At 35.2% G+C, this 22,230-nt stretch overlaps 1 protein-coding gene across 1 annotated transcript in view; it reads left to right on the plus strand.

Moving 5' to 3' along the window:
- Positions 1–1,199: 1,199 nt before the first annotated feature.
- Positions 1,200–22,230, plus strand: part of LOC128051999 (zinc-regulated GTPase metalloprotein activator 1B) — a 52,746-nt gene continuing 31,715 nt past the window's right edge. The window contains exons 1-6 of the mRNA XM_052644466.1: positions 1,200–1,362; positions 4,786–4,872; positions 6,881–6,977; positions 8,457–8,548; positions 15,998–16,057; positions 17,378–17,415. Coding sequence (XP_052500426.1) covers positions 1,200–1,362; positions 4,786–4,872; positions 6,881–6,977; positions 8,457–8,548; positions 15,998–16,057; positions 17,378–17,415 — 537 coding nt within the window. The remainder of the gene's footprint in view (positions 1,363–4,785; positions 4,873–6,880; positions 6,978–8,456; positions 8,549–15,997; positions 16,058–17,377; positions 17,416–22,230) is intronic.

Below are 22,230 nucleotides of genomic sequence, written 5' to 3' on the forward strand. Positions count from 1 at the left end.
CCACTACAGTGTTCTTGCCTGGAGAACCCCATGGACAGAGGAGCCTGGGAAGTTGTGGTCCATGGGGTCTCAAAGAGTTGGACACGACTGAAGCAACTTGGCACACAAAAAAATTTAGTGATTTCTCTTTGTGTGTGAAGTTGCAAGAGTCTGGGCTTAATTAAATCATTCCTTTGATATATACCTTAACTAACTAGGGCCAGTATCCTGTTTTCCTCCTTGAATCCCCTTAGGGTGCACTGCTGGGGTAGCTACAGAGGTTAATGACTTGATGTCTGCAAAAAACTTTGTTTACTGATAGGGCAGGTGGCATTCTTTGTCCAGACTATCTAATGCATTATTGATGACAGTGCCAGGCACTGAAGAATGTATGAATAAATGAATTCAGGGTGTGTTAGTTGCTCAGTCCTGTCTGGCTCTTTTGAACTCCACGGAATCCTCCAGGCAAGAATACTGGAATGGGTAGCCATTCCCTTCTCCAGGGGACCTTCCTGACCCAGGGATCGAACTCAGGTCTCCTGCATTGCAGGCAGATTTTTTATGGTCTGAGACACCAAGGAAGCTTGAACTCAGGGTAACTGAGACCAAATTTTAAAAAATGAGATGATAAAATAGATAAAAGTAATGCATGCACACAGTAAAAAACTGAATAAACATAAAACCTGCAATTATAAATAGAAAAAAGTTTCACTGGTTCAGGTAGAAAAATTACAATTACCTTTGTACTGTTATAGCTTCCCATTCTTTCTCCTATGAATTAAGAAAATATTTTTAATGATACTAAGAAATGTCACGTTGATGTAGCCTATTCCCTGTGAGAGCTGTTGAGGACGGGCTACTCTTCAGATTTCAACTGTCCTGGTCTCAAGGCCTCAACCCTATCACTAACCGTCCATTAGCTATAAAGGCTGCAGTCTCACACAGACAGGACGCCAGGTACGGCCCTGACAATTCCGCCCACGTTCATAAAACACGCCCGAGGGGTGTGCCCAGCGCCCGTAGGGGCGTGTCTAAGAGGCGTGGCGGCCCTGAGCCCGAGCGCAGGTAACTGGGGGCGGGATCGGGAGGCGCCACACGTCGCGAAGTGATGACGTCAAGCACGCGCCTCGCGTTCTGCGTGCGCAGCTGCGGGTTGTGGGGGGCGGGGTCTTGATCCCAGGTCCTGAGTGTAGGGAGAGGTGAGCTGTGCTGTTTGCAAGATGATTCGTGCTGTTGACTCTGCGGATGAGGAAGAGGAGCAGGCGGAAGAGGATTGTCCTGAATTGGTCCCCATTGAGGCGAAGCAAAGAGAGGTGAAGGAGGAGGAGGAAAAGTCTGGCCCCGGCGCTAAGATCCCAGTCACAATTATCACCGGGTATTTAGGTAACTAACCATCCCGGTCAGAAAGTTCAGTGAACCCTGTTTTGGGATTTGGCTCTTCTCCTTAGGCATCCTGGCCTTCTGGCCGACGGCTAGAGTCTCTGAGGTAGGGGCTGGGTCAGTTGCTCCCCGTACGGGATCCTTCTCACCTCACGGGTTAATGATGCTCAGACCCCTCCGCGTTAGGGTCGCATTTACCAACTGAGGTTGAAAATTAGCCTCGCATTTTTAAAACTAGTTTTAGCTTTGCAGTGTGAAGCACGGACCCGCCCCTCATTATGCATGTGACCCCTAACAAGTTGCATTTCTGAAGTTCACTGCCTAACTTGAAAATGGAAATACCAGTCACTTGTCTCAGTTTGCTTTTCTCTTATGCTTAGTGGGGCAAGAAACGCATGTTTTATAATTAGGTTCTCATTAAAGGTGTCTTTTATGTAAACGCCCAAGGGCTCTTCCTCAGTATATTCCCTTCCCCACCAGCCAGTTTCTTCTTGCCTTTCGTGTAAAATACTCTTTATCGTAGCCTTTTTTTTTTTTTTAATGTCTATTTGTAACGTACTGTCGGAGAAAGAGTAAGAATAAAATTACTGTGCCCTCTGACACTATATTTCTCAAACTTAAGGGCTTTTCAGGAGTTCATGGGGTCACTTAATTCATAACTTTGTAAACAGAGTCCTGAAGGACGGGTTATGTGCTTACACTAGGAGTACTTTAGTGGAAAAGTTGGAGAAGTATCATTTTAAAACTACAGTTAAATAGAAGGGCTGGAATAAATACCGTATTAAAAGTGTAGGGAAAAGAAGTGAAATGAAATATTTAAAGTGAAACGATCTGGGGAAAATAGTATCATTTCTAGATGCTGCTAGAGACAAGTATAAACTTGGTGCACCTGAGGGCCTTTTACATAAAAACGGGAGTTAAATCGCTGGCATGATGCCGTCTCTCTCTTTTTTGCTTTGCAGACTTAAGTTTATTTTCATTTTTACTCAGGGTTAATTTTATAAAGGAGTTTATTTATTTGTAAAGGAATTTCCCCAGTGTTATTCAAATGCAGCTTCACTGTGAAGTTGAGCAAATTTTTGTTCTGAAACAATATAGTTTAGACTTGTTCTCCCCACCTTCCCCATTTTGCTCACTGGTAGATCAGAAGAGCATTGCAGATAATGGTCTGAAGCTTAGTTATGAGGCCTCACGCCACCAACTTCGTTGCTGAATCTAGGAGATGGTTTCCCTGCTTATTGTTGAGCATTTTTATTTCCTTGGTTTCTATCACATTTTACTTCTGATTTTCCGCCTACTTTTCTGGCTTCCCCTTAAAAATTTTTTTTATCCCTCCTCTGTCCTGTTTTTTAACTTCATACCCAGGTGATTTCTATTTTGATGTTTCATAGACACGTCAATCTGCATGTCCAAAACTTCATGTTAGCATCCCGTTGTGAATGTTGGTTGCTTCTGTGATCCTAACCATTTGGAATATTATAAAAGCTTCCTAACTAGTCTTGAGTCATATTGCCTTTTAATATGTTCTCTGTATTTTAGCCTTAATGATCTTTAATAAATGTCAATCTGATTTTGTCAGACCCTTCAGCAGTTTCTATTTGGGTTAAAGTTCAAATTCCTTGACATGAGTTTATAATCTTGCTCTTGACAACCTCTTTAGCCTGAGAAACTGTGGCCCAGCCAAGTGAACTACATTTACTTCTAAAAAGAGCAAGTGTTTTGGCCCCAGGAAGACATCCTTCTTACTGTTAGTTCTCTGGCTAGATGTCCCGCTTAGGTGCTCCATGACATCTTGTACATCTATTGACTAGATGATCTTGTGGCATGGTTGCCTCTTTACTGATCTGAATTCCCCCTCTTTCTCCCACTTCCCTTAATGTTTCTAAACTTCATGAAGATAGAGACAGTTTGTTGTGTCTTGTGCACTTTTCACTGAGGTTCAGTATAAAATCCGGTCCATAGCAGACTTGAGTGCTTGAACTGTCTTAGTATCTTTAGCTTCCTGATAAGATGGCTCAGCAGTAAAGAACCCTCAATGAAGGAGATGCGGGTTCGATCCCTGGGTCAGGAATATCCCCTGGAGTAGGGAATGGCAACCCACTCCAGTATTCTTGTCTGGAAAAGTCCATGAACAGAGTTGGATGTGACCGAGCACAAACACAGTTTTTTATAAAGCACTAGTAATTCTACAGAGTCTTCCGTGGCCACCCCATCCTTTCCATTTTCATGGCCACTGCTTAGTGCAGCGCTCATGCTCAGGGCCCTTGTCTCACATTTGGACTGGTTTTAAGAATATCCTTATTGCTCTGTGTCCTTAAGATCTGTTCCTTCCATTATGAGTATTAACCTTTAGTGATACTGAGCTTCCTAAATCCCTCTGAACACAAGCCTTCCATCCCTTCAACAACTTTTATACAAATATGGCCCCCAAAGGTTGAAGATATTAATATCCTACTACTCAGTAAGTCCCTCCTAATTATACCCTAGAAATCTTTTAAAGTTACTGCAGAAGATGTGTACAACCTGTATGCATGTATACAAGTTCTTTTTAGCAACACTGTAATAGCAAAACACTAGAAACAACCCGTATGACCACCAACAGAAAAATATGTAAATAAACTACATGTTTATATAACTGACTACACTACTATCCATATGCAGTTAGGGTTGGTTATTTATCTTTTTTTTTTTTACCCTTCTATGGACGTTCACAAGACCAATGTTTTTTCCTTTTGCTTGAGCTGGATGTATTTAGGTGCATTATGCCACCTACTGGATAGAGTTAGTGTAGCTATATGAACTTTTCTAATACTGATTATTGTGTCTTTTGTTAACATTTCCTAGGTCCATTCACCACTGTGTGTGTGTAAAATCAATTTTATAGATTGCTTAAAGCATACTAAAAGCAGCCATATAGACATTCTGAATTTGTGTGTGGTTAAAATGAAAGGTAGGTCTTTATGTGTACATTTGGGGGAAGTAAACCATCTATTCTTGGCTAAGAAACACTGTCATCCTGTAAAGGGATTTAAATACTTTATGTCTTATAAACTACATGACTACTTTATTCCTCAGGAACCATTATTTCAATAATTCCTTATTTAATAGAAAATTTAGATAACCTTACATTAATTGTTTAAGTTATATAGAAGACTTCTTTTTTTTGTCGTATGAGGTCAAAGAAAGCTATGTCAGCCACCTTATTGGAGTGTTTGTAAATATTTGTAAAATTTTATAAGACATAAAGCATTTTTAATAGTTTTCAAAGGGTACTTTAATCTTTTCCTCTAGAATCTCATATTACCATCGTTAAATAATATTTGAATAACATGCAAATTTTAAAGAGCGTTAGGACTCTTTAAACTTTTTTGTCCCTTTAAAATCAGTCTTTTGACTTTTGTTATTTAAAATAAACGTATTTTATAGGTGCCGGGAAGACAACACTTCTTAACTATATTTTGACGGAGCAACATAGTAAAAGAATAGCAGTGATTTTAAATGAATTTGGGGAAGGTAAGTAAAGTTCAATAAATGCCATGCTATAAGAATGTATTGAACAGTTAATTCAGCTGGTGAATTGATATTCCATATGCAGAAATGAAAATGGAAGGTATTACCATGTGAACACATTGCTATGGATAGTTTTGGAAAAAATAGGTTCATTTATGTCAAGTTTTGACTTCCCTGGTGGCTCAGACGGTGAAGCATCTGTCTACAATGCGGGAGACCCGGGTTCGATCCCTGGGTTGGGAAGATCCCCTGGAGAAGGAAATGGCAATCCACTCTAATACTCTTACCTGGAAAATCCCATGGACAGAGGAGCCTGGTAGGCTACAGTCCATGGGGTCATAAAGAGTCGGACACGACTGAGGACTTCACTTCATGTCAAGTTTTATTTTGTATGGAGTTGAGATACTGAAATCAGATTGTTTCTATAAAATTTTATTTTGTATAACGTTAGAATTCATACCAGAATTAATTAAATTTTTACATAAATAGTCCAGAAGTAAAAATCTAAGGAGATGAAAGAAAATCTTTCAGGAAGATTTTTGTACCAATTAGGAAGATCCTTTTGTGCTGACTATATTGTTTAACTGCAGGTTTTGAAAATATTTGAAAATACTTCTGTCTTACTGAATGTTTATTATTCTGCAAAGCAGTTAAAACAGAAGGCTTAGAAAATAAATATGTGGTCTCCATCCTCAAGCAACTTCACTTATCTGTGAAAATATGTGCATTTAACTTTCCAGTTTTTTGTCTTTACTGAACTGTGTTTTAAGAAATTTATACAGCAGTGTTAGACATACTTCTTGATTACTTTTATAAGTTTTTCTTCTCAGGTCTGAATTTCAATAAAAGCTCATGTTTAGCTAAAAAAAATATAACCTCATTTGAATTTTTCTTAAAATTTTTTTTTTCAGTTGCAAATCAGTAAAGGAACTAAGTTAATGAAGAGGATGAGGCCTGTTAGTTGAACTTGATTTCTGGTTTTAATAAACTGAAGAGGATTTCAATAAACTTTAGAGTCCTGTCAGCCAAAAATAAAAATCATAAGATTTTTTAAATCATAGTTTTTATTCTAAGTTCTTATTAATTGATCTTCTGTTGAATGTTGATTACATTTATTATCATTTGTTACTATTTTTTTCAGTCTTTCTGGATTTTTTTTTTTAAACTGCTTTGTCCTTTACAGCATTTACAATACTTTCCTTTTCATTTTATAAATGTTCTCTACACCCTGAGTTCTGTAGCAACCCCTTGCCTAACTAAAACATAAACGTAAAATATATATCAGTGAAAAATTATTTAGTTTTTTTTTCCTTATCATTTGCGTTAATGGATATTTAGAACTTTCCTGGCTTGGGCATGTTTCTTTGTTGGAGGAAAAGTAAGATTTTTTTTTTAATCATTCTTATTGATAACAAACATCTCAGACTCTCATATATACTTTATTTTTTCTCAAGTAAGCATTGCTAAGAAGCATGTGTGTATTTGATTAAAATTTAATTTTTAATTGAACACATTGGTACCCTGGCCAAGCAAACTTCCTTAAAATGAACTAAGGGTATTATTCATACAGGGAATGCTGAACAGTCTGTCTAGTAGACACTGAAACAATTTAGAGAAAGAATGAAAAGAAAAAATATGCAAGAGACTGAAAGGCATATGTATAAAAACCTAGAGAATTGGCCATGGACAAGAAAGAATGCCTTTAAAATAGCTTTTTTATTTTATTAGGAAATGGCAGTAGTCTAGTAAGAGGCCTAGAGAGGAAGTAGGTAACTTTCATTAATTTTGCAGTTGTCTCTTTAGGGGCTTAAATCCTTTTAAAGAAAGAAAAAATAAAATAATCTAGAGTAGTATAGTTTAAAATATTGAGATAGCCTGAGGAGAATGAAAGAATACAAATTATGAAATACATTTTTCTGCTTCGAAATCTGGTGTACTGTTGAGTATCGTCATCTTTGTTTTTGGTTCATGAGTGGACATAATCTAAAGAGTGCTTCCTGTTAATTACTAGGAAGTGCAGTGGAGAAATCCTTAGCTGTCAGCCAAGGTGGAGAACTCTATGAAGAATGGCTGGAACTTAGAAACGGTTGCCTCTGCTGTTCTGTAAAGTAAGAAATGGATATACTCTGTGCTTGTTGGCTTCTATAAATGTTTACTGCTTATATTTCCAGCTTTGATTTTCTAACATAAATTAACATAATCTTCATAATCTTCTTCATTGTGTTTTCAAATAGAAGATACACCTATTAGGATGCATTTTCTTTTTCTTTTTTAACAGATGGAAATTTATTCATTTTAATACTATTCGGTACGTTATGGCAGTGTGGTCACTGTGGACTTCTCACGAAGTCCTTTCTAAATTTCTCAATTATTCACATTAATTCAGTTTTAAGAGATAAATAGCAGGCTTTTGTTTTTCATTTTTAAAATGATCTTATTCCTTAAATGCTAAGGATTAAGGAGAAATCTCAATTTTAGGTACTTGGACATTTGTTAGTTGTTTTTGATAATCATGTTAATTCACAATATAGATCTTCCAGGTGGACATTATTTTACCTGTTGAACATATAAGGGAATTAAGACTAAAAGACATTATAAGTCTGCATATCTAGTTACTTGAACCAAGATTAGGATACATTTTCTTAAAGTGTTTCTTATTGTCTTAGCTCTAATACTGTGGTCATTTTATTGAATTTTATTTTTGTTGTTTTTGACATCAAGTTTTAATTAATGATCCCTGTAGTGCACAAAAGTCTCGTTTCATATTTTAAAAATGATTGTTCTGAATGTAATAAGGTATTGGTCTTATTTCCAAGATTTCAATCTCTAACAACAATATAAATGACCACAAAAAAGAAAAAACTTGATGTTCTACCAGTGATAGTTGTTTCAAGGACAGTGAATGTTTTATTCAACAATATAACCGCTCTTAGAAAAGGAATGACACACAGTAGTCATTCAAAAGTTTGTTGAGCAAATTATGAAAATTAATACCTGTATTGTTGATTTTGTATAGTCCAGTGAATTAAATTTCTTCTAAATCATTTACTATCTTAGATGTTTTGACTGTGAGTCAAGTGTATTATAAAGGCTAAAGTACAATAGGTTTTCTTAGCCACTTAAAATTAAATGTTTTCTTGTGTTTTTAATATTATTAAGAAAAAAGGGAAATTAAAGCCTACTACCTTTATTCAGAACAGAAATAAAAGGTATTTATTGTAGATATCCCTTTAGCTGTTCTATTAAGCTACTGTAATTCATACATTTTGTCATTTTCTGTATTGATCTTTTTCTTTCATAAAGCTATAAAAAAACAGGTCCAGTAAATTAAAATCCCCTCTGCTTTTTTTTTCCCTCTGCTTTTATCTAATATCTTGTTACTTGTCAGCATATGTGCATCCATTCCTCCCTGCTCCCCAAAACTGGTGAAATTGGATAGACATGTTAGAAGCTTGGGAGTGAAGTAAATTTTTGCATGCCTAAAGATATTTTTATCCCTGGTTGCTAAATATATTTTTAAATGTTTGTGATGATCACTTTAAAATATTCAGACAATCAACTGTATATCATGTTTTCCTGTTCTCCAGGGACAATGGCCTTAGAGCTATTGAGAATTTGATGGAGAAGAAAGGGAAATTTGATTACATACTGTTAGAGACCACTGGATTAGCAGATCCTGGTAAGAAATGTCATTATCAAAAACCAAAACATAGTTCCTAAACATTTTAAAATAAATATACTAGAGAAATATATAAAATGAATATTAAAGCTTTACTCTAGATTAATTTTTTTTTTATTTAAAGGAGAAAAAATACTGAGTTATGTTTCTTTTGCAGATGAACGACAATCTAAGTATTTGATAATTTTAACATGCTAATAGCATTTCAATTTCTATCAGTTGATTTAGGATTATTGGTAGGAAGAAGAGTTGTTAAAACTTCCAGAAAAATCTAATAAAACATAGGAAAAAAGGAGACATTCTACTTCAGGTATATGTTTAAGGACTTTCGGAGTTAAATCCCAGAAATACTTATTCTCTTAAATTAATTGTTAGCGTTTGTTTTCCTACTACTAAGCTTGAAACCATTTTAATTTTAAATATTATTATAAGGTTTAGAGTAAAATCAAGCCTGAAAGTGAAAATTGCTCAGTTGTGTCCGGCTCTTTGCGACCCCATGGACTATACAGTCCATAGAATTCTCTAGGCCAGAGTACTGGAGTGGGTAGCCTTTCCCTTCTCCAGGGAATCTTCCCAACCGAGGGATTGAACCCAGGTCTCCCGCATTGCAGGCAGATTCTTTACCAGCTGAGCCACAAGGGAAGCCCAAGAATACTGGAGTGGGTAGCCTATCCCTTCTCCAGCAGATCTTCATGATCCAGGAATGGAACTGGGGTCTCCTGCATTGCAGGCAGATTCTTTACCAACTGAGCTATCAGGGAAACCCTACTGGGTCTTTTTTCTAGTGTGGAATTAGCAATGATTATCTATGAAGTTTTAACTCTGAATGGAATTACATCTAAACTTCCCTGTTGAAAGCTACACAAAGTCTACCTGTTCCTAACCATGGGTTTCTGTTCCTTTTTACCCAAATAACGTTTCAGTTCAGTTCAGTTCAGTCGCTCAGTCGTGTCCGACTCTTTGCGACCCCATGAATCGCAGCACGCCAGACCTCCCTGTCCATCATTATCTCCCGGAGTTCACTCAGACTCATGTCCATTGAGTCCGTGATGCCATCCAGCCATCTCATCCTCGGTCGTCCCCTTCTCCTCCTGCCCCCAATCCCTCCCAGCATCAGAGTCTTTTCCAATGACTCAACTCTTCGCATGAGGTGGCCAAAGTACTAGAGCTTCAGCATCATTCCTTCCAAAGAAATCCCAGGGCTGATCTCCTTCACAATGGACTGGTTGGATCTCCTTGCAGTCCAAGGGACTCTCAAGAGTCTTCTCCAACACCACAGTTCAAACGCATCAATTCTTTGGCGCTCAGCCTTCTTTACAGTCCAGCTCTCACATCCATACATGACCACAGGAAAAACTTGACTAGACGGACCTTAGTCGGCAAAGTAATGTCTCTGCTTTTGAATATACTATCTAGGTTGGTCATAACTTTTCTTCCAAGGAGTAAGCGTCTTTTAATTTCATGGCTGCAGTCACCATCTGCGGTGATTTCGGAGCCCCCCAAAATAAAGTCTGACACTGTTTCTACTGTTTCCCCATCTATTTCCCATGAAGTGATGGGACCAGATGCTATGATCTTCATTTTCTGAATGTTGAGCTTTAAGCCAACTTTTTCACTCTCTTTCACTTTCTTCAAGAGGCTTTTTAGCTCCTCTTCACTTTCTGCCATAAGGGTGGTGTCATCTGCATATCTGAGGTTATTGATATTTCTCCCAGCAATCTTGATTCCAGCTTGTGTTTCTTGCGGTCCAGCGTTTCTCATGATGTACTCTGCATAGAAGTTAAATAAGCAGGGTGACAATATACAGCCTTGATGTACTCCTTTTCCTATTTGGAACCAGTCTGTTGTTCCATGTCCAGTTCTAACTGTTGCTTCCTGACCTGCATATAGGTTTCTCAAGAGGCAGGTCAGGTGGTCTGGTATTCGCATCTCTTTCAGAATTTTCCAGTTTATTGTGATCCACACAGTCAAAGGCTTTGGCATAGCCAATAAAACAGAAATAGATGTTTTTCTGGAACTCTCTTGCTTTTTCCATGATCCAGTGGATGTTGGCAATTTGATCTCTGGTTCCTCTGCCTTTTCTAAAACCAGCTTGAACATCAGGGGGTTAGGTAACATTTTATTCCTAGTTTGCAGAACATTTAGTTTTGTAAGTCTGACCCATTTCTTTTTTCATCTAAGTCTATGACACTGCACCATAAAATCATATTAAAGAACTAAGGGGTCATAATTGTTTAAAAGGAATACTGGAGTGCACTGAAGGTTCACTGTAATCAATTGTTAATTTATTTTGAATTATTGCATAATAACATTGTACCTGTGTTTTCAAATTGGGATTGAGTTGGGCTCTTTTGGTCCTTACATTGATACTAGGCATTGATTTTTCATACAGTTTCATACATTTCCAAGAGGTCTAACTGGTGATAGGACTTGAACCATTACACTGATGTTAAATATTAATTTAAGTCTGGTAAGATAGGGAAATATACTATGTGCCTTTTTTTGAAATAAAATATCTATGTCTTTTGTTATAGCCGCTGTATAGAGAAAAGTTCTTGTGATTTTGAGAGTAGGTGAATTTGCTAAAACACAGTTCGGCTTTTCAGAGGAAGTAAAAGTTAAATAAAAATCTCAGAGAAAGCTTTTGCACAGATATAGGTATAAACAGATGAATGTTTCTTCTTTCTTTAGAATAATGACTTTCATTGTTTAGTTAAAAATGAAACATTGATTATAAAAAAATATGCAGTAGTACCTAAGAAAATACAAAGAAGAAAGTTAAAAAGAAAAATGTTGCCCTGTGCCTCATTACTGTGAAATACACACAGGTAAATTTTATTCCAAGATTTCTCTGTGCCAGGGCTACTTGTTGTGGTATGTTGAATGACAGCATCAGCCTTAGCTCAGAGCTTTGGAAAAATACAGATTCTTGGGCTTCATCTCAGCTCTGTGGAATCAGAATCTCCAAGGGCAGGACCCAGAAATCTGTTTCAATAGGCCCCCCATGTGATTCTCACATATGTGTAAGTTTGGGAGAGCCTGCTCTCTGTGTAAATATGCTGAGGTAATTTTATAAAATAGGATCACATTTTGGGTGCTATTCTTAATAATTATTAATTCACTTTCACTTGAACTTAGAAGAGAACTTGAAAGAAGTGAAAGAATTGCTGAATGTCAGATAAATACTTCACTGCTAGAGATGTGAGTTAAAAAAATAAAAGATTATAAAGGACATAAATTAGACAAGTTATTTTTAGTTATTTTTAACTACCCATTTAAAGTTTCAGGTTGGTATCTATTGACAGTCTGGAATAAAGGATGAGAGAATTAACACATTCCAGGTTCTCCTATCTGGTTTTGGTTCATTGTTTCCTTTGCTGTGTTGTCAAGTTTTCTAACATTTATATTCTGTCATACTTTGTTTAGTTCTGTGTTTAAACCATTTCAGTTGTCATTACCAGCACAGTAACTTCTGAGTTCCTGAGTTGATTGGGCTCTTGATTGACTGAACTTCATGGTCATGGCTTCCCAGGTGGCACTAGTGGTAAAGAACCCACCTGCCAATGCAGGTGACATAAGAAACTGGAGTTCGATCCCTGGGTTGAGAAGATCCCATGTGGAAGGGCATGACAGCCCACTCCAGTATTCATGCCTGGAAAATCCCATGCACAGAGGAGCCTGGCAGGCTACATTGAGTCACAAAGAGTCAGACACAACTGAATCAACTTAGCATACATGTGTGCACGCACACATGGTCTGGTAATCTTTTCAAGCTTTCAGTCTTGTATTCCTGGAGATCTTGCATACGTCATTGCTTGAGAATGTTTTTCTTTCTTTTTTTTTTAATATTTGAGGGATGACTTGGCTAGGTATAAAATTTTTCTATCACAATTTCTTTCCCTCAGAACTTTGAAAATGTTGCTCTATGATCTCTTAATATTTTGCTTGGCTGAATTTCCTTGTTCTGTATTTTCTTTTCATTTCATCTGGAAGGATTTGTGAGTTTCAGTGTTGTTTCCTTTAATGTTTGAGAATGTCTGCCTGTTGTTTTCATTCTTGAACCACAAGCTAGGAGGAGGTAATATCATTAGAGAACACTTTTCCTCAAACTTTGTGGTCATTATTTTATTATATTGGAGCAATGAATTTTACTGTAGAAAAGTCTGATTTTTTTTTCTTAACTGCCTCCCTAGAAGTGACTTGTTTTTCCATTTAAAATGCCTGAAAAATTTTTTCTTTATTTTTTAAATTCAGTAATATAGCCAAGATACATCTCGGTGTCATTCATAATCATATTTTCCTGGAATTACAATATACTCTTTTGTCTGTAGGTTTAGTGCTTCATTTAGGGGCTTTTTCCTTTATTACCATGAAGAATTTTTCTGTCAAATTTTTGAGTTCTCTTCTTTATGACACCAATTTTTCTTACATTGAATTTTCATTTGTTCTCCATATTTATTATCTTCTAATTGTTTTGGTTTGCCTTTTGCCTCTGCATTTACTGTAATCATCTCAAGTTTTCCTTTTTGTCAGTAGTTCTGTTTCCATCAATGTCTGTTGATGTTTTAAATGAATTAATTCATTAAATAATGGTATATTGGCCTTAAGTTTATTTCTTTAGCATTCCAAACTACCTTTTCATATTATTCTGGTTTATTTTGCTTTAGAGCTTGTTTTTTTTTAACTCTTGTCTTTAAAAAAAAATTAGTTTTACTTGTTTCTTTTTGCCCTTTTTAAAAAATTTTTATTGGCCATGCCATGCAGCTTGTGGGATCTCAGTTCCCTGACCAGGGATTGAACCTAGGTTATGGCCAGCAGTGAAAGTGCTAAGTCTTAACCACTGGCTGCCAGGCAATTCCCTAGTGCTTGTTTTTAATTAAGATTATATTGTTTTTCCTTATTATAAAAAAAACCTCTTGGAAATTTTCTTTTGTTTCTTCAATTATGTTTCCATTCAGAACAGGTTCTTTGCCATTGGTATTCCCCATTTATTTGTTCATTTTTTTCCTTTCCTCCTTTTATCTTCTTTTTGCTTCTCCTAAGCTGTAATACATATGCATAATTTTTTCACTGTGTTTATGCTTAATGTGGGAGACTCAGAAAACTTCTCTCTACTTAGATGTGGTGTTCATGAATTTTTTAAATACCCTACCCATGTTACCTAAACTTGCTGGTCTCTTGGGCCTCGGTTTGAAAGCTGGGTATTCCTGAGGGATGGGGAAACAGAGAGAAAAGAAGTGGTTGAGAGAGACAGATGGGCGATGTGATATTTTAGGCTCTGCTCTCTCACAATACCAAGTGTTCCGCTCTTGTATTAGCTTGAACTACTTCTGGATAGATTTCGCATACCTTTTGTAGGGGTATCCTTGAGCTTCAGACCTCTCTCTCCATTTTGCTTTGAGCCCTGGAAAGTGACCTTCTCCCCTGAAAATGTGGAGGCAGAAAATTTTACTCTTGAAATTTCTTTGTTGAACTTTTCTGTATTGCTTATTTCTCCCTTGGTTCTACTTCTCATGATTTTGGAATAAAATGATAAATATAGGATTTTGTAAACTATTTCTGTATAACTCTTGTTGAGGTTTGGGGTAGATATAAGAACTATCATAAATCACATAGAACTTTCTTATTTTTACTATCATCCAAAAATTACGTCAGGGGATTGTTTATTTGGTTGCTGCTGATAAAATTTGACTTTCAAATTTTTATTTAGTTTATTTTTATGTTTTAAGAGATTTTGAAGAATGGAGATTCTATAATTTAGCTGAGAGTTTCTTAACTTGGTATAAATGACATTTTGGGTTGGATAATTGTTTATTAGAGGGGACTGGCCTGTGCATTGTATGATGTTTAGTAGAGTCCCTTCTACCTACTACATGCCAGCAGCATTCCCATGGTTGAGATGACCAAAAACTTCCCCAGGCATTGCCAAATAGTCCCTAAGGAGAAGAATCACCCTGGATTTAGAATCACTGATTAACTGCATTCTCTCATCTTTATTTCTCCTGGAAAACACCTGCATCCAAATTTTAAGTAGTTCTTTCATGTGTAGTCTGGTAAGTATTAAACCAAAGATACACATTAGGTTTAGAATAAAAGCTCTAATACAGTCTTAAAGCTCAAATTAATACTATGCAAATGTGAACTATTGGACTTACAAGCTATCTGTATAGAAATCAGTGAATTAAAAAATATTTGTGTACAATGTTAGGAATTTTACTGAGTGGAAAAATGAATACTTTTTAAAATAACTTATTATTTGAAGTAATGATATTCACAATAGATTTACTTTTTCTCCTTCATTAATTAAAATCATGTTGTTAGTCAAGTAAGTGAAGAAAATTTTTATTGGCAATTCAGTTGTTTCCTGTTGAGGAGACTGACACCCTCCGGTTCTAAGCTAAATAATTGTCATGGTAAAGTAATTTCCTTGAAAAGGACAGGCATTGATTCAGCCCCTGTTACTCACAAATCCTATTTCAGTTAAATTGGAAAACTATTAAGTTTTTGGGAAAAAATCAATAGGTATCAGGAAACCATTAGATCTTGTGGCCCTTGCTATATCCTGCATGAGTAATCACTGTAAACAGTTGACAGGTATTTCATTGTTGACACAGAGTGATGCTTGGGAGACCACATCTTGTCAGGGTAGGTGGACAGCTTTAGACATTGGAATGAGTTCAGTTATCCTTGTTTTTCCCCATACTCATTCTTTTCGACAGCTCTGTCACTAATAGGGCTCTGATGCTTTGAAAAATCAAATTCTTTCTTTGCTGTCAGTTTTCTTTTTTGTGTCTTGTGGCATACTAATCAGGGTGTGTGGTTTGGTGCTGAACCAGTTTCTTTCAAAAACAAGTGTTAATTTCTTATTTAGAAATTATTTTTCCTCAAAACAGTCTCTAAATTTTATATACCATACTAATAAATAGTGTAAGGATTTATTAGTCGGGGCTTAATTAATTTTGTCATACTTTTATTCTGTAAAACTTAAATTTTTGAAAATTTACAAAAAAGTTTGAACAACTGATTTTGGATTTATCTGTATTTGCTTTGTTTTCCTTTAGGGAGATAATTATTTGTGAACTGTATGATTATTTTATTCAGGAGAGAGAAAATAAAAATTAGACCTATGTACATATAGCCATTCTGCTCAAATTATTTGATAATATTTATTAGTAAATTATTATGGCATTGGTAAAAGGTTGATATTGTATTTGTATGTAATAATACCTGTTCTTCTTTCTTAAATTGAAGTAAAAGAGAGGGCAAGAAATAGATATAAAATAATAAATGGTTCTATATTCCCTTAAGAAGATTGAAAACCCATATTTTATTCATATATGTATTTGCCTGCTAATTCCATTGGGGCAGATTAAGTCATTATGGATAGAATTTTGTTTCCTAGTTTGAAGAAATGTTTTTTATTTGATGAATATTATTATATATTTTCAGGTGCTGTAGCTTCTATGTTTTGGGTTGATGCTGAATTGGGGGTTGATATTTATCTTGATGGTAAGTTTAGAAATGAATTTTTCTTTAAATTTTCAAGTAAAATGTAATATTAAGATCATTTTTGTTTATTCATATTATACTTCTAATTCCTTGTGTTGATAACTCTTTTTAAGCTTGTTCGCTTTGATGATGATGTCTTTGAACAGATTCTAAAGTCCCAAACAGTATTAGAACTAGATGTCCATTATAATCTCAACTCCCAGTTTAGTGTTTCTATTAAGGTTTTCTTTTAAAAATACTATGTAGATTTTCTATATTCCCTGATGTGAGGAAAAGGGGATGACAGAGGATGAGATGGCTGGATAGCATCACCAACTCGATGGACGTGAGTTTGATTGAATTCCGGGAGTTGGTGATGGAGAGAGGCCTGGCGTGCTGCGATTCATGGGGTCGTAAAGAGTTGGACGTGACTGAGCGACTGAACTGAACTGATATAACTTTTTATTTTAAAAAACATATATAGTATGAGGATCAGATTTCTACTTTCCTTTTCCCTTGAAGGTAACAGTTAAACAAAGTTCCCTATCCATTACCCACTAACACTTTTGGGCAGTCTTATTCATAGACTTTATTTTAGGCGTATTAGAAACTTTCTGAATTAGGCACATATATCCCCTGAAACATCCCCCACCTTTCTTGAAACCGTGTTTTCCTAGACTAAGGGGTGAACTTTAAGAATTACTGAAACTGGGCCTCATCATTTGGCCCTAATATATATGAAATGTAGCTGGTTAAATTCTTTAGGCATCATCAAAACTCATTCTGTTGTTATCCTTCTGAAGATTATTTAGCATATAAATTCAGAGATTGCCCAACTAATTGATCATTTGGAAATTTAGGTACATATTAGATAAAAGAACTGTGTGAGTTAGATTGGTGAGAGATGTTAGGAATAAGATATTCTAAGATGCCTCAGATTTGTTAAGCTATGTTTTAAATAAGAAAAGTTTCATTTTTGATTATGTGAAAGTAAACTGAAGATAAGCTATCTTGTGTGATTTATCTATCACTTTCCGCTTTACATTATGAAATTCATCTCATCATATTTTTGATTGTAAGCTTTTTAAAGGCCAGAGAAATCTTATTTTCTTTTTTATTTAATTTTAAACATTTGTTTTTATTATATCCTATCTTGTGCCTTAGAATAGTGCTAAGGACATGTTTGAAGTGCATCTACTTACTAATGGAATGGAGTTAAATTGCAGTGCTGTCAAGAGAAAAAAACATTATTTTATTGAGTGACATTTGTGAACTGAAATGCATTAGTTTTAATTTTCATTCTTAAGAGTAAAAATGATTAAAAGATTTATTCCTTTGTAGGTATCATAACTGTTGTGGATTCAAAATATGGATTAAAAGTAAGTTGAAAAATTTCTGTGAGTTACTCATTATTTGTTAAGAGCTAGGTATATGGGGATTGATTATATTGTTTTTTCTATATTTGTGTCTGTTTGAAATATCCTTAACAAAAATAATTTTTCACTGTAAATATGAAAGATACTGCTTTTTAAAATGGCAGTAATATTATCAGAGAATTGTATATTAAGCCAGTGATTTACATTTTTAATTTAATATATCATGTTTTGGGAACTTAGCATGAAGAGGAATAAAGCAAATACGGTAAAAAAAAATAGTTTTTTTACATATCCTGAACAATAGATGAAATTTGTATTTCATTTAATTATTATTTTGTATTTTTAAGTTCACTGTTTATTTTGTCCTTCTCTGACTTGATGTGGTAAAAGTTGAAAGTGTAATATTTATAATAAGAAAAATTTATAGGACCCTCGAGAAGGAGATGGTACACCACTCCAGTACTCTTGCTTGGAAAATCCCGTGGCCAGAGGAGCCTGGTGGGCTACAGTCTATAGGGTCGCTAAGAGTTGGCCACGACCGAGCGACTTCTCTTTTTCTTTCTTTACAGCACAAAGTTTGGGTGTGTGTAACCCCTCCCTAGGATTCAGCCCCAATATTGATAAGTCTTTCTGTTTGATAGAGGAAATTGAGCTTGATATGAGCATATGAGAGCTTATTTTTCTTGTTAAACTGCTGTCAGACACAAGCTGGAGATGATTGAGTTTTTAAAAAATACAGTGCTTTGCCATATTTTGAAGAAATCAGGATTTATGCCTAGGTTTGGGAGGAGAAACTCCCCTTTAAAAGGCATCTTGCTGTGAATTTTTTGCAGCTTACCAAGGTGCTCAAACGCATTTAAATGAACTTCAGTTTACAAAATGAAAAATAGTCTGATTTTAAAATGCATATTGCTGAATAAAGTAGTGTTTCTCAACTTTCCAAGTGAGTTATTACTAAAGGCAGAAGAGGATAAAATTATCCTCCATCTCTTGATCTGGTCTGGGAATATGTATAATGCTCAGAGTAATCGCTTCTTAGAAGTTTAAATGTAATGTTTTAAAATTCACATCCATTTTGTGTTCTATCCCACATTATAACTGAATTTCTTAATTTGAACAAGTTTGTTTTTCTCTCAAACCTTCAGTAACATTATGATGGCAGGCTTGTTAAATGGGTTACTAATAATACCCCTTCATCAGCCCTTCAGTTCCCTTAGGAATAGAGAGACCCGAATTTGCGAAGTTTGGGAAATAATTCATTTTTAGATGTTAAGTCAAATTTTATTAATAGTCTTAAGAACCAAAGAAAGATCCCAAATATTATAGTTTTTCTCTGAAATATTCCAGCTATCCTGAAATCATGATATTTCTAGTAAAATGCTTACAGAAGAAGCAAAACAAAACGAAAAAAGTCAAAATTCATCACTGAATGTTTATTAAAGAGCATGTTTGAATCCATCCCCTGTATAAGTTTATTACCAAATTTGGAATATTTACAGGATAGATAGCAGGATTTTTGTTTGTTTGTTTTGATGGACTTAAAAGTGCTTTGTGCCAAATCACACTCTTTATGTATTTATGTATATTTGGGTGTGGAAAAGAGTTAAATAGAATCTATTATGAGTGTGATAGAAGCCAAAAAAAGCAAAGCAACATTCTGAATAATGCAAACACAGTAAACATTTAACCCCCTGCCACCTTGATAAAACCTCTTAAATTATTAAATCAATATACCTACACAAAACTGACATACTGTCAGGATAATGGAAACTTCAGATTTTCTAAGTCAGGTGCCAAATAGATAACTTTTCCTTTATATAAAGAATTTGCCAACTTGTCCAATTCCTTTGGTTGCAAAGCTTGACCTCAGGAGCTGCTTGTGATTCAGAGAATTCTGAGGCAGTACAAGGAATGACACTTGGATAATGGGCAGCAATTTAAGGGTGTCATGCTTCACAGAGCCAGCCCATCACAAGTAAACCTGAGAAATGGTACCCTGTGGCCAGCCAGCCAAATTGAAACTGAAGTGGTAATTGATATCATGGGCTATCACTCTAATGGGATTGTCACCCATTGATCTGAAATATTCATTTTTTAATCATGGGCAAAGAATTGGACAACTTCAAATGACAGCTCTCTATTCTTAGGACTTGACACCCAGGCTACTGACATTGTCCTCTTCAGTTCTAAGAATGTGACAGCATTTAATGCAATAGAATCAAAGAATGAAGTTACACAGAAAAGGTCAAGTCAGAGGTTTCTTTTTGGTTCTTCTGTTATATTGCACAAGCTGTTGAAACAATTCAGTCAGTAAACAGTTTGGCTTAGAAAAGGCCAGAAAAATAAATAGACTGACATTATGCAATAATCTTTTTTTTAAAGCTAAAATAGCGTTAGCTATAACCAATCCATTGGAAAGAAATAGCTGCTGCTGCTTTTTTTTTTTTTTAGTGTCATCTGACATCTTTGACACTAGATTTCTTTCTACTTTGGTCAAAACAGTGTTTTTTACTTTCTTTCCTACCAGGCTGTTTCTATTTCTGTAGAAAAGGGACACCCTCTAAACCCTTCCTGAAGTTGTATCATACAGTGGTGTTATTGCAAAGGATTTATTTTTATGCTATGCTAAGTTAGAGGGTGGAACCTTAACCTTTTTGATATGTTTGATTAAATACTGCCAAATTTTTAAAAATCTTTTCTGATATGTGAGCAAAAGCCAGTCTCTAAGCAGCGATGAGGCATCTGTTGGGGATACACACACATAAAATATTTTGAAAAAAACATTGCAAAAATGTTTTCTTCCTTACCTGTATAGATAGAGTAGAATGTCACAGTTTCTATTTTTTAACTTTGTAAATGGGAGTCATCTAACTTAATGACTAATGGTGTAAGTCACTGGAAAATGTCCTTTTGAATCGCAGAAACTGGTTTTAGTCTTTCTGCAGAGTTTGACTTTCGAAGGTAAGAAGTTGCATAAAGGAAATGTTGAGCTGATAGCCAGAGAAAGTAAATGTTAATGTGCATTTATTATTTGTTTATGTTTGTATAGCCTTCATATTTACATAGAACAGGGGCATTTATCTCTTCTGCTTTTTTATATGTTTATTACATATCATATTCTTAATAGAATTGTACTTATTGGTAGGTTTTTATTTGGGGCAATTTTAATATGTTTGTGTATTTGATGCTTCTTGACTTCCTAGAGATCATAAAATGTTAGTTCAGTCCACGTTAGCTTTGAGTGAAAATTTCTAATCTTTTGAAGATAGATTACATGCCCCATTAGCTTCGAGTGAAAATTTTTCATCTTCTGGAGACTGGATGTATTAAAAACATGAGTTACTTTGTGAAAATACTATATTATTTATTAGTTATGCTTAGGTATGGAAATTAAAAAAAAATCTCTGGTGTTCTTGCTATATCTTTTTCACACTCCTCCAGCTCACAGCTGAAAAGCCCCAAATTCATATGTAAATAAATCTTTCAAAAGATCAAAATACAAAATATTTTGAAACTATTTCAAAAATTTAAAAGAATTCAATATTATAGGACCATTCAGAGACATTTGCCTTGCTAAAAATACATCTTTATTAAATAGATTTCCTACTGACTAGAAGGGGGTTTGTTGCTGCACATTATGTAGTATTCTTCAGATAACAACATCCACTTATCTATTCAGCATGCATGCTCGGTTTCTTCAGTCATGTCTGACTCTCTGCAACCCCAGGGACTGTAGCCTACCAGTTGAATTTATAGGATTGCACCTAAAGTGGTATCATTTTGCACCTAAAGTGGAATCAGTGCATCATTACTCTAGTTTTAGTTTAGACTGGTTTCCCCAAAAATAGAATTTGGCAAACTTTTAGGAGAAAAAAAGTTTTTCTCTATAGACTTTACCAAGACTAGTAAATAAAATGATTACCAGTTTGCTCTTAGGTTCCAAACTATCCAAATACCTTAATGATCTACCTCTTCATGAATTGTAAAACTGATTTGATGAAATAATTTTGAATATAATTTTAAGTGATTATTATGCATATAATTTTATGCAGTTATTAATGACACTGAGTCGGACATGACTGAGCGACTTTGCTTTCACTTTTCACTTCCATGCATTGGAAAAGGCAATGGCAACCCACTCCAGTGTTCTTGCCTGGAGAATCCCGGGGACGGAGGAGCCTGGTGGGCTGCCGTCTATGGAGTTGCACAGAGTTGGATATGACTGAAGCGACTTAGCAGCAGCATACAAGAATGATTTTATATGACATAAAAAGCTTTCACAAAGGTTTTTAAATTATGTTCATTTTACTTCTATTGAGCCCTCTTGCAATTTTTGAAAAATCACCCTATGAAAAGGTATCCTGTGATGGTGACAGTGTTAGATTTAGTTTTTTCTTTTATGAAATAAGAATAGTCATTCCCCATAATTGTTATTAGGGATAAATGAGACCATGTTTATAAAAGGACTTAATAATTTGTGGGGTTCAATTCAAATACCAAAAATGTTATATAATCAAATTGCCTCTGACATTAGTAGGCAACTTTTTCTTGTGACAGAGAACATCTATTGAAGGTTAAGGTAATGAAGGTGAAACATTTTTTAGAGAAGAACTTTATAACACTGGTGACTTTAGGGATATAAATAGGATTTTGGAAAAATAATACGTACTCCCAGAGAGATGAAAACTTTCCTGTGGACTTCTCTGTCAGAGTATTTTTGGTGCTATCGTGACTCTGGCAAGGTGCAAAATAAAGTTAACTGAAGAGGCCAGACCATTCAAGTGTAGGTTTCAAAATGTTAGCCAACTTTTTGCTAAA

The sequence above is a fragment of the Budorcas taxicolor genome, chromosome 8 (genome assembly GCF_023091745.1).
Source record: "Budorcas taxicolor isolate Tak-1 chromosome 8, Takin1.1, whole genome shotgun sequence".
Lineage (NCBI taxonomy): Eukaryota > Metazoa > Chordata > Mammalia > Artiodactyla > Bovidae > Budorcas > Budorcas taxicolor.